At 42.7% G+C, this 13584-nt stretch overlaps 1 protein-coding gene and 1 non-coding gene across 2 annotated transcripts in view; both read left to right on the top strand.

The window, feature by feature from the left end:
* Nucleotides 1-4833, top strand: part of NQO1 (NAD(P)H quinone dehydrogenase 1) — a 15750-nt gene extending 10917 nt beyond the window's left edge. Inside the window, exons 4-6 of the mRNA XM_016930090.3 lie at nucleotides 604-717; nucleotides 2553-2654; nucleotides 4393-4833. Of these exons, the coding sequence (XP_016785579.1) occupies nucleotides 604-717; nucleotides 2553-2654; nucleotides 4393-4698 (522 nt within the window). The 3' untranslated portion in view covers nucleotides 4699-4833. The remainder of the gene's footprint in view (nucleotides 1-603; nucleotides 718-2552; nucleotides 2655-4392) is intronic.
* Nucleotides 4834-7000: 2167 nt separating this feature from the next.
* Nucleotides 7001-7104, top strand: LOC112205955 (small nucleolar RNA U13). Its single transcript, XR_002940088.1, has one exon. It is a non-coding gene; the product is annotated as a small nucleolar RNA U13 (small nucleolar RNA).
* The last annotated feature ends 6480 nt before the right edge of the window (nucleotides 7105-13584 follow it).

Genomic DNA, 13584 nt, shown 5'->3' with positions numbered 1-13584 from the left:
TTCTCCTGCCTCAACAGCCCAAGTAGCTAGGACTACAGGCGTGCGCCACCACGCCCGGTTGATTTTGGTATTTTTAGTAGAGATGAGGTTTCACCATGTTGGCCAGGCTGGTCTCAAACTCATGCCCTAAAGTGATCCACCCGCCTTGGCCTCCCAAAGGGCTGGGATTACAGGCTTGAGCCACTGCGCCTGGCCAACAGTCATACTGTTGATACCACACCTACTAAAGCGAACTCTTGGGAAAATACTGATTGAAGCAACAGCATGAAGCAAACCTTGTTTGCAATCCTTGCTATTTAGACTTTGCTGCCAAATGTGATTTCATACAAACAAGTTTCATATCAACAAGTCTTCTGTGTATCTAGCTTTACTCGGACCCACTCAATATTTGCATTTTCAGGGAAAAAGAAGACTGTCAAGTTGGCTGACCAAGGACAATAATGATCTCTTTCCTTAAAGTGCTAACTCCCCAGGAGGAATGGGAAAGGTGTGAAGAGGGGCTTCCTGCACAGTGCCATCATGGGGAGCGGCTCAGCACTCCGAGCCACCTTCTGGGCTTGGGGAGCCCCTGGTCTTACCTCAATGATGTCTTCTGTCCCACAGTTCCCCCTGCAGTGGTTTGGAGTCCCTGCCATTCTGAAAGGCTGGTTTGAGCGAGTGTTCATAGGAGAGTTTGCTTACACTTACGCTGCCATGTATGACAAAGGACCCTTCCGGGTAGGTGGATGATTCTGAATGCTCTGACAGCCGGCTTCTGGGTGGTCTGTCCTGATGCAGGGGTGTTTGTTTGTTTGTTTGTTTGAGATGGAGCTTCCCTCTTGTTGCCCGGGCTGGAGTGCAGTGGCGGGATCTCGGCTCACTGCAACCTCCACCTCCTGAGTTCAAGCGATTCTCCTGCCTCAGCCTCCCGAGTAGCTGGGATTACAGGCATGTGCCACCATGCCCGGCTAATTTTGTATTTCTAGTAGAGACGGGGTTTCTCCATGTTGGTCAGGCTGGTCTTGAACTCCTGACCTCAGGTGATCTACCCGCCTCAGCCTCCCAAAGTGCTGTGATTTCAGGTGTGAGCCACTGTGCCCGGCTCTGATGCAGGGTTTTGAGCACAATTAGATCCTAAGCCTAGGCTCCAGGTCCTTTGGGAGAGACGCATGATCAAGTTTTTACAGATGGAATGACATGATGTTTGGGATTTGTTTTAAAATGCTCCAGAGGCCGGGCGCAGTGGCTCACGCCTGTAATTTCAGCACTTTGGGAGGCCGAGGCAGGCAGATCACCTGAGGTCAGGAGTTGGAGACCAGTCTGGCCAACATGGCGAAACCCCGTCTCTACCAAAAATACAAAAATTAGCTGGGTGTGGTGGCGGGCATCTACAATCCCAGCTACTCAGGAGGCTGAGCCAGGAGAATTGCTTGAAACCCAGGAGGTGGAGGTTACAGTGAGCCAAGATCACGCCACTGCACTCCAGCCTGGGCAACAAAGCAAGACTCCAGCTTAAAAAATAAAAGGCCAAGCGCGGTGGCTCATACCTGTAATCCCAGCACTTTGGGAGGCCGAGGCAGGCGGATCACAAGGTCAGGAGATCAAGACTATCCTGCCTAACATGGCAAAACCCCGTCTCTACTAAAAATACAAAAAAAATTAGCCGGGTGCGGTGGCACGTGCCTGTAGTCCCAGGTACTCGGGAGGCTGAGGCAAGATAGTTGCTTGAACCCGGGAGGCAGAGGTTGCAGTGAGCCGAGGTCGCACCACTGCACTCCAGGCTGGGTGACAGAGCGAGACTCCATATCAAAAACAAAAACAAAAACAAAAATTAGCCAGATGTGGTGGTGGGCACCTGTAATCCCAACTATTTGGGAGGCTGAGGCAGGAGAATCACTTGAACCCGGGAGACAGTTTGCAGTTGGTTGAGATGGTGCTACTGCACCCCAGCCTGGGCAACACAGCCAGACTCTGTCTCAGAGGAAAAAAAAAATGAAATAATAAAATAAAATAAAACGCTCCAGAGAAAAAGGGGGTCATGGGTCAAGCTAAAACTAGAATAGCAGAATACTGAGAGGTGAAGGTGAGTGATAGATGCAGCACTATTTTCTCATTTACATGTGTTAAAAATTTCCATAATAAAAACAAAAGAAGGCCTGTCTTCATTTTTTGGAGGCCCAAATCCTGCACAGGGAACCCTTCGAGACCTTCCAGATGAAAGAGCTTGTCCTACGCCATGCCTAGCCCATGGGAGGATGGATAAGAACAACCAATAACTCCACCTAGGCAGCCAGCAGCCAGCACTGATTTTGGATATGGTGACAGCCTCATCCTAAGCCACATGTGGGGGTTTGGAATCCTTCATTTGCCCCAGGCCACCGGTCTGTAGACCATCTAGGCTGGCACTCCTGCAGAGTCATATTATGTAGCTCAGGGGAGCCAAAGTATGAAGTAATATAAACAGCAAATAGGACAGACTTGTGTGTTCTTTTCCCTGGAGCTGTTTCATTAACTTCTTGTCACCAAGGGGATGTGGAGGGAAGTGAAGTTTGTTATTGCTTTTTCTTTTGCAGAGTAAGAAGGCAGTGCTTTCCATCACCACTGGTGGCAGTGGCTCCATGTACTCTCTGCAAGGGATCCACGGGGACATGAATGTCATTCTCTGGCCAATTCAGGTACCTCATTTTCTTTTCTTTTCTTTTTTTTCTTTGAGACGGAGTCTCACTCTGTCATCTAGGCTGGAGTGCAGTGACACCATCTTAGCTCACTACAAGCTCCGCCTGCTGGGTTCAAGCAATTCTCCTGCCTCAGCCTACTGACAGGCACCCGCCACCACACTCGGCTAATTTTTGTATTTTTTAGTAGAGACGGGGTCTTGCCATGTTAGCCAGGCTGGTTTCAAACACTTGACCTCAAATAATTCTCCTGCCTCAGCCTCCCAAAGTGCTGTGATTACAGGCGTGAGCCACTGCACCTGGCCAGGTACCTCATTTTCAACGAACCTTCAGGGGAATTCATTCATTGAGCCTTCGTGGGGTTCAAAACCTCAAGATAGCATCTGAAAATAGATCTTGAGTTGTGAAGATGAAAGCATGGTCATGATTCAGAATGATGGGAGCCTCCTTTAAGAACCTGCCTGCCTTCCCAGGTGCCTGTGTGTGAACACACCTGCGTGTGCATGTGTTCAAACAGCATTCTGTCCCAGCCAAGGACTAGTGTGAATCACTACCCTTGATTTGTATAGCCGTGGGCCCTGGTCTCACCAGATGACTGACATCTCTCTCCAGCCTTCCTGTCCTTCTCCAGGTTGCTGATACAGTCCCATGGACTATTAGAGCCCAAGACAATTTAAGAAATGATTTACTGGGAGGCTGAGGCAGAAGGATCGCTTGAGCCCAGGACTTTGAGACCAGCCTGGGCAACATATAAGACCTCATCTCTACAAAAAAAAAAAAAAAAAAATTAGCTGGGTGTAGTCATACACCTGTGGTCCCAGCTACTTGGGAGTCTAAAGTGAGAGACCCAGGAGTTCGAGGCTGCAATGAGCTATGATCACACCACTGCATGCCAGCCTGGGATACAGGGCGAGACCCTGTTTCGAAGAAAAAGGAAATAATTTAGTCCAGCCAGTTTATACATGGATAAAACTGAAGCCTGGGGTGGGCTTATTGGTGTTACCAAACCCTCAAGATAATTTCTATAAAGAGGGAGGTTGGAGAGAAGAGCCAGTGGGTGGCCACTTATGAAAATCATTTATCAAGACTCATCTGGGCCTGTAATCCCAGCACTTTGGGAGACTGAGGCAGGCGGATCACTTGAGGTCAGGAGTTCGAGACCAGCCTGGTCAACACAGTGAAACCCTGTCTCTACTAAAGATACAAAAATTATCTGGGCATGGTGGCGCATGCCTGTAATCCCAGCTACTCAGGAGGCTGAGGCAGGAGAACCGCTTGAACCCAGGAAGTGGAAGCCGCAATGAGCCGAGATCGTGCATGGCACTCCAGCCTGGGCGACCGAGCGAGACTCTGCCTCAAAAAAAAAAAAAAAAAAAAAAGGACTCATCTGGTTATATGGAGAGGCAGAGAAATGCACCCACGCAGGTCTTGGTGAGTCACCTGCCAAGAAACTGAGACTCCCTAAAGTAACAGAACTTCCAGCCTTCTTGGCAAAGGATCCAGGTTGGCACAGTTTCAAGGTTTATGCATTTAAAGAAGAACACACCTGAGAAGGCTAAAATTGGTAACGGCTAGGTAGAGGGTAAGAGAGAGACGCTAGCTCTGAACTGATTCTCTAGTGTGCCTGAGGCCTCCTTATCAGAGTGTCTTACTGAGAAGCCCAGACCAACTTCTGTTGTTTATAGTACAACTGCATGGAATTGGTTGACTTACCTCTCTGTGCTTTCTGTATCCTCAGAGTGGCATTCTGCATTTCTGTGGCTTCCAAGTCTTAGAACCTCAACTGACATATAGCATTGGGCACACTCCAGCAGACGCCCGAATTCAGATCCTGGAAGGATGGAAGAAACGCCTGGAGAATATTTGGGATGAGACACCACTGTATTTTGCTCCAAGCAGCCTCTTTGACCTAAACTTCCAGGCAGGATTCTTAATGAAAAAAGAGGTACAGGATGAGGAGAAAAACAAGAAATTTGGCCTTTCTGTGGGCCATCACTTGGGCAAGTCCATCCCAACTGACAACCAGATCAAAGCTAGAAAATGAGATTCCTTAGCCTGGATTTCCTTCTAACATGTTATCAAATCTGGGTGTCTTTCCAGGCTTCCCTGACTTGCTTTAGTTTTTAAGATTTGTGTTTTTCTTTTTCCACAAGGAATAAATGAGAGGGAATCGACTGTATTCGTGCATTTTTGGATCATTTTTAACTGATTCTTATGATTACTATCATGGCATATAACCAAAATCCGACTGGGCTCAAGAGGCCACTTAGGGAAAGATGTAGAAAGATGCTAGAAAAATGTTCTTTAAAGGCATCTACACAATTTAATTCCTCTTTTTAGGGCTAAAGTTTTAGGGTACAGTTTGGCTAGGTATCATTCAACTCTCCAATGTTCTATTAATCACCTCTCTGTAGTTTATGGCAGAAGGGAATTGCTCAGAGAAGGAAAAGACTGAATCTACCTGCCCTAAGGGACTTAACTTGTTTGGTAGTTAGCCATCTAATGCTTGTTTATGATATTTCTTGCTTTCAATTACAAAGCAGTTACTAATATGCCTAGCACAAGTACCACTCTTGGTCAGCTTTTGTTGTTTATATACAGTACACAGATACTTGAAAGGAAGAGCTAATAAATCTCCTCTTTGCTGCAGTCATCTACTTTTTTTTTTTTAATTAAAAAAAATTTTTTTTTGAAGCAGTCTTGCTCTGTTACCCAGGCTGGAGTGCAGTGGCGTGATCTCGGCCCACTGCAACCTCTGCCTCCCAGGTTCCAGCAATTCTCCTGCCTCAGCCTCCCTAGTAGCTGGGATGACAGGCGCCTGCCATCATGCCTGGCTAATTTTTGTATTTTTAGTAGAGATGGCATTTCACCATGTTGGCCAGGCTGGTCTCAAACTCCTGACCTCAGGTGATCCGCCTGCCTCAGCCTCCCAAAGTGCTGGGATTACAGGCGTGAGCCACCGCACCTGGCCCTTGCAATCTTCTACTTTAAGGTTTGCAGAGATAAACCAATAAATCCACACCGTACATCTGCAATATGAATTCAAGAAAGGAAATAGTACCTTCAATACTTAAAAACAGCCTTCCACAAAAAATACTTTATTTCTGATCTACACAAACTTTCAGAAGGTTATTTTCTTTATCATTGCTAAACTGATGACTTACCATGGGATGGGGTCCAGTCCCATGACCTTGGGGTACAATTGTAAACCTAGAGTTTTATCAACTTTGGTGAACAGTTTTGGCATAATAGCCAATTTCTACTTCTGGAAGTCATCTCATTCCACTGTTGGTATTATATAATTCAAGGAGAATATGATAAAACACTGCCCTCTTGTGGTGCATTGAAAGAAGAGATGAGAAATGATGAAAAGGTTGCCTGAAAAATGGGAGACAGCCTCTTACTTGCCGAGAAAATGAAGGGATTGGACCGAGCTGGAAAACCTCCTTTACCAGATGCTGACTGGCACTGGTGGTTTTTGCTCTCGACAGTATCCACAATAGCTGACGGCTGGGTGTTTCAGTTTGAAAATATTTTGTTGCCTTCATCTTCACTGCAATTTTGTGTAAATTTCTCAAAGATCTGAATTAAATAAATAAAATTCATTTCTACAGACCCACACTCATTGGTATCAGTGAAGCTAATGATAGTGGAATCTAGTGGGAGGCAGATCAGAGGATTCAATCACAAACTGCAGCTGGAAGCCCCTTGGTGACTGGCTTGACAACTCACCCAGCAAGGCTGCTTCCTACTAAATGGTAATGGAACAACCTATTCAGTCCTCTCAGGGAATTTAAAGGAAAGAGAGTGGTATAGAAATCAAGAAAAACAGGCTGCGTGCAATGGCTCACGCCTGTAGTAATCCCAGCATTTTGGGAGGCAAAGGCGGGTGGATCACCTGAGGTCAGGAAACCCAGTCTCTACTAAAAACTTAAAAAATTAGCTGGGCGTGGTGGTGCGGGCCTGTAATCCCAGCTACTCAGGAGGCTGAGGCAGGAGAATTGCTTGAACCCGGGAGGCAGAGGTTTCAGTGAGCCAAGATCGTGCCACTGCACTCCAGCCTGGGTGATAAGAGTGAGACTCTGTCTCCAAAAAAATAAGAGACATCTATTAAGACTGCCAGGTGAGGCTGACAAGTAGGCAGTTGGATAGGAGGAACCTGGAGTTAAGGCAGAAGTTATGGCTGGAGATGCACATTTGGGAATCTTCAACATATAGATGGTATTTAAAGCAATGAGATTGGCTGGGATCAATCTCTTTGAGTTTTGAGAGAAGAGATTTGATGATTTACCTCTGGGGCTCGACAATGTTAGGAGATGAAGATGAGAGTGAAAAGCAGTGGTCAGATCCTTTTGTAGTTCCTAAGTGTGTTGATTGGGTGTTCACGTGCATGTGTGAGATGTGGCACCCTTGAATCTTGTTATGACATCAGTACATTTCCCGTCTGACATGAAAAAAAAAAACAAACTGGTGTTCAGGGATGCAGGAGAGCTGAGTGTGGTGTCCCGAAAGCCAAGCGAAGAAAGTGTTTGAAGATGGCCGGGCGCGGTGGCTAACACCTGTAATCCCAGCATTTTGGGAGGCTGAAGAGGGTGGATCACCTGAGGTCAGGAGCTCGAGATCAGCCTGGCTAACATGGTGAAACCCTGTTTCTACTAAAAATACAAAAAATTAGCTGGGCATGGTGGTGCGTGCTTGTAATCCCAGCTACTAGGGAGGTTGAAGCAGGAGAATTGCTTGAACCCAGGAGGTGGAGGTTGCAGTGAGCTGAGATCACACCATTGCACTCCAGCTTGGGCAACAGGAGTGAAACTCCGTCTTGAAGGGAAAAAAAAAAGTGTTTGAAGGAGGGAATGATCAGGTGTGTCAAATACTGCTGACAAGCCAAGCAAGACGAGGCCTGGGAAGTGACCACTGGACTTGGTCACGTGGAACCCATTTGTTGGTGACATTGACAAGCACCATTTCAGTAGAGTGGCGTGATGAAAGCCTGATTTGAATGGGTTTGAGAATGGAAGGAGAGGAATAGAAATAGTGTGGAGGAGGCTGTGTGATCAAAGAACAATTTTTTTTAAGAGATCAGAGACATTACAACAAATTTCTATGTCAATGGAAATGACTCAGAGAAAGGAAAAGTTTTGATGCTGATGACAAAGGGACATCTTTGAAAAAGCCAAAATGCTATATTTGTATATTTATCCCCTCCAAAACTCAAGTTGAAATTTCATCCCCACTGTGGCAGAATTGAGAGGTGGGGACTTTTAAGAGATGACTGAGGGCCAGCATGGTGGCTCACACCTGTAATCCTACCTAGCACTTTGGGAGGTAAGGCAGACAGATCACTGGAGCCCTGGACTTCAAGACCAGCCTGGGCAACATGGTGAAACTCTATCTCTACAAAAAATGCAAAACTTAGCCAGGTGTAGTGGGGGTATACCTGTAGTCCCAGCTACTCGGGGTAGGGACTGAGATGGGAGGATTGCTTAAGCCCAGAAGAGGCTGCAGTGAGCCGTGATTGTGCCACTGCACTCCAACCTGGGTGACGGAGTGAAACCGTCTCAAAAAAAAAAAAAAAAAAAATTATGAGGGAGGGCTCTGTCCTCATGAATAGATTAACCCACTACTCATGGATTAATGAGTTATCATAAGCGGGCAACTGGTGGCTTTAAAATAGGGAGACCTGAGTCCTTTGCATGCTCAGCCAGTTGCCCAATTATGATAACTCATTAATCCATGAGTAGTGGGTTAATCTATTCATGAGGACAGAGCCCTCCCTCATGATTTTTTTTTTTTTTTTTGAGACAGTTTCACTCCGTCACCCAGGTTGGAGTGCATGCTCAGCCCCCTTGCCGTGATAGCTTGCAAAACCTTGGGATTCTTGGGAGTCCTCACCAGCAAGAAGGCTCTCACCAGACACAGCCCCTCCACCTGGACTTCTCAGCCTCCATGGCTGTAAGAAATTCTTTTTCTTTATATATTGCCCAGCTTCAGGTATTCTGTTAAAATCAAGAGAAAACAGACTAATACATAGAAGGATGTGAGAAGTAGTGCGCAAGAGCTAGAAGAGCAGAGTAGTATCAGGACTAGTAATACTAATACAAGGTAACACTTAGGAGGCACTTACTGTGCCAGGAACTAGGTAATTTTACATGGACTAACTTGCTTAACTCGTTCAACAACTCTGCAAGGAAGGTTCTGTTATTGTTTTCACTTTATAGCAAAGGAAATTGAGGAATGGAGGTTATATTATAGGCAAACTCAAGAGCCTATGCTTTTAAACACTATGTTATATTGCCTCAGTAGAATAGAAGCAGAGATGGCACCATGAAATAGAGCATGAGAGTAGCAACCAATATCTCTTTTTCTGAGAATAAGACCATTAGTGTTGCTGTTGAGAAGGTATAGCTATTTTTTGATTTCTAGAGTCCCTACTGTGTTCTCAGCAGGGAAAAATGATATTTTGGTCCTCTTCTAGGCTTAGATGGCTGCAGATAATTTGTTTCTTGTAAGTTAATAGAGTAAGGCTCTTACCAGCTTAGAGTAGAGCAGGACAATTACCTCCCTTATTCTGGACACTGTACTTAAATTATGTAACTGAGATTGCATCAGATTTTCTGGCAGCCCCATCCTATTGTAGTCCCATCTTCAGATCAGTATTTTGCCCACATAAGCTTTTTTTGAACCAAAATATATAATTTGATATACTTATTACATTTCATTTGGTTATTGCTCATTTTCAGTGCCATTGAAGTCAATAAACACCAAAAGACAACTTTTATTCTTTTTTTCCTTTTCTTTTTTTTTTTTTAGACAGTGTCAGTATCTGTTATCCAGGCTGGAGTGCAGTGGCATGATGATAGCTCACCGCAGCCTCAAACTCCTGGACTTAAGTGATCCTCTCACCTTAGCCACCTGAATAGCTGGGACTATGGGCGCATGCCAACATGCCTGGCTAATTATTTTATGTTTTGTAGATACGAAGTCTCACTTTGTTGCCCAGGCTGGTCTTGAACTCCCGGGCTGGCTCAAGTGGTCCTCCTGCCTCGACCTCCCAAAGTGTTGGGATTACAGGCATGAGCCACCATGCTTGGCAAGGCATACTGTATTTAGAACAGAAGCATTGTTTAAAAAATAATAATAAATTATATATATATATATATATATATATAAAAATATATATAAAATCTCCTAACAACTCATTTAGATATATATAGAGATTTGGATGTATTAAGAATTGTTACTCCTTTACAGAATCAACAGATACTGTCTATATTTGATAGGAAGTATAAGTATACTGTCTAAAGCAATGTCTTTTACGATTCAATTAGATACCATATTCATGACACCCATGTATCTGTATTAGCATTTTTAAAAAAATATTTTTCTTCCTTTTTCCTTTCATTTAAACATTAAAAAAAAATAGAGACAGGGTCTTGCTATGTTGCTCAGGCTGGTCTCCAACTCCTGGCCTCAAGTGATCCTCCTGTCTTAGCCTCCCGAGTAGCTGGGATTACAGAGGCATGAGCCACTGAGCCCAGTGATTTACTATTTTTCTTTAATTTGACTCACTTTTTCCCTCACTCTGGTAGGTAGACACATTATTATATTTTTATTTTTTAGACAGAGTCTCGCCCCGTTGCCCAGGCTGGAGTGCAATGGTGCGATCTCTGCTCACTGCAACCTCCGTCTCCCGGGTTCAAACGATTCTCCTGCCTCTGTCTGCCAAGTAGCTGCGATTACAGGTGCCCGCCACTATGTCCAGCTATTTTTTTTTTTTTTTAGTAGAGATGGGGTTTCACTATGTTGGCCAGGCTGGTCTCGAACTCCTGACCTCAGGTGATCTGCCTGCCTCAGCCTCCCAAAGTGCTGGGATTACAGGCGTGAGCCACTGAGCCCAGCCTATATTTTTTTCTATTACGCATCAAAACACTTATACATGTAAGTTTAAAAATAGTGTTTATCCACGTACCATGGGTAGTTGTGTACCACACTCTGATATGCGCTAATTTAGAGATGTAGAAATAACACCAAAAGAATAAACAGAGATTGTCTCTGGGCATGGGACTGAGGGATGGGGAGACTTGGTTTTCATCAAAAGCACCTCCGTGTATATGTATTGCTTTACTAAACATGAAACATTTAAATTATACGTAAAACAAAAATTCTGTCACACTGAGTCACTTATACTCTACCTGGCAAAATGGCAGGCACAAAATAACTACTCAGAAATATGTCTATATTTCACACCTCCTCCCTAATGATTTTATAATTTCAGCCATATACTCATGCTGCTCAAAACTGTTGTTCATGCACACAATTCCATTCACAAAGTTTGAGGAAAAAAAAGACAGCTATCCACTGCAAAATGAAAACTTTCAGTGTTTTATTTTTGACTGCAGCTGTTTACAGAAATATAGTTGCGAGTATACAAATGTTCCAATAGAAGCAAAATATCTTTTTAATATTTAACAAGTTATCACAGATAGCTAAAAACATAGATGCAAATGAAATTCCCCCAGAGAACAAACTGAAAATATCTGGTATCAGTGCTCTGAAATCCCAACTATGAAAGCCATATACACAAAAATGTAACCCTTATATCATTGCAGGACAATGGAAGAAGGCAGTTCAGTGGTTGATCAGTGTGCTCAAGCAAATAAAATTAAATAAAAATTAAAAATGGCAGAATGGTAGCTAAACCACTTGAGAACAGGTTAATGAAATTATTGGTACTATACTTAAAACACTAAGTAAAAGAAGTGAATGAAACTCATTTAAAGTTGTCAAAAAATTAGCAACTACTTGGAGCTTATCAATTAAAAGGAAACAAGGTGAGCAGACACATTCATTAGATCAAAAGAAATTAGATCAAGTTCACTGGAATCAGTCTGTAACTACTCAAGTCACAATGACTTCAGTGCAGGAGTTTTTTACTGGACACAGAAGTCTGATTCCAAGCCCACTCTTCAACAGCTGAGATTTTGTGTGCGTGTATGTATGTGTGTGTGTGTAGATGTTGTCCTGAGGTTCATCAGCTAAAATAATATAATAAGCAATCCCTACAAAATATTTCAAACCAGGCAAATGACTTCTGGAAGAGAGAGAAAGGAAGGGGAGAGGGAGGGAGAATATGAGTAAGCAAGCAGGGTCATATGGTTAAACACGGAATTTTTTAAAGGAGTTATTACAAGTGGGAGTCAAATAGAACTGTGGTAGAATGCTTTGGGTACAGGAATATGTTATGCAATAAAGTGAGGAAGAGAAAAAGGGAATAAGAAGGGAGGAATGTAACTAGAGCAGCTCCCAACAGTTTGCCTATGTATTTGCCAGCACCAAAATTTGTAGAGTAAGCCACTTACATTTCCACTGCTAGTATTAAGGAAAGACAGCAGTGGTGATTTTTATAAAGTGAGTATACATTTATTTTTATTCTGATATGTGAATTTTTCTTTCACGAGTTAATTAACTGGTAATTTGTAAACAGTGGGAAGAAGATTAGAACAATTATGGAGGTACTGAATTACACAAGGAGATTAAAATGAAATGAATCAATCTACCTATCTTGTGGTTAGTTTATATTTACCACGATGCATACACTTGAGAAACGAGAAATGCCCAAATTGTATAATGCATTATCTTGTTTATTATTTATTTTAGTAAATAATTCTTGTCTGAAACATAAGCTCCAAGGATAGCTATATCTATACTGATAGCTTAGTTCTTATACAAAGCAAGCTACTTTTGAAGAAGTTTTACCTATTAAAAAAATAAGTTAAGGTGCCATGTTGACCTGGCCAGCCATCTTGTTTACTATCTCAGATACAAATATAAATACAAGGAATGATGATTTTGTTCTGAGGGTTGGTCTAGCCAGGGAAAAACTGTGGTCTGCTGGTAAAGTATTAGGCAATGAAAAGAAAGCTTGTATTACACTGCCCATAATGTACCCATTTTATGGATAAACAGGAGACTTTAGCACCGGTCAATTATATTAGCTACTTAAATGTCATAACAATTAAAATAAACATAGAACATTGCACCTATATATCTAAATCAGTCATTTAATGTAAACTTTTTAGTAAGTGGTAGGAAAATGCCAAACTAAATTAACTGAATTATCAAGAATTAGACTAATTGTGTATGTACATAAAATACACTATATCTCTATAGGCAGTACTGAGAATTAACTTTTGCCAATAAAAGATTATAGATAACCAGGTTAAGCTGAATTTACATGAAGAACAATGTATAACTATATCAGTCTGAGTGGAAGAAAAACTCTATATCTCAACAGAGTCTTAGCCCAGTGGTTCCTAAACTTTAAAATGTGCATCAGAATCACCTGGAGGGCTTGTGAAAACAGATTGCGGGGCCCTATTCCAGAGTTTCTGACTCAGTATGTCTGGGATGGGGCCCAAGAATTTACATTTCTAACTAGTTCCCAGGTGATACTGATACTAGCTGGTGGGCTGAGAACCATACTCTGAGAACCACTGGTTGCACATACTACATATGTAGAAAAAGATATATTGTAATGTTCTTATATACATGGCACAAAATATATAGACAACTGGTTTTAATGAATTCCCAAACATGTAGGTTAGCAAGCTGAATGTTTCTAAAATGTGACGTTTCTAAAATGATGTGCTAAAGCATAATTATTTCCCCTTATAAGTAAATTACATTTCAAAGTCTTAAGTCCTATACAGTCATTTTAGAAAAATCCATATAACATTTATACCAAGTTGGCTATCCAAAAGAAAAGGGACATAACATTCTAAATAGTTAAGATGAATTCATTAGGAAGGAATCATCACTATACAGCATTCTTGGCTTCTTTGGAATGATTAAAGTGCATAATATCAATAGGGTATTAAGAATATTGCATAAAAGTTTGCAGTCCTCAGTGCCACTAACAGTCACAGAAATA

This window comes from Pan troglodytes, chromosome 18 (genome assembly GCF_028858775.2).
Source record: "Pan troglodytes isolate AG18354 chromosome 18, NHGRI_mPanTro3-v2.0_pri, whole genome shotgun sequence".
NCBI classification, from domain to species: Eukaryota; Metazoa; Chordata; class Mammalia; order Primates; family Hominidae; genus Pan; species Pan troglodytes.
The sequence above is the reverse complement of the archived record's forward strand: the minus strand, read 5'-3'. Positions and strand labels throughout refer to the sequence as shown.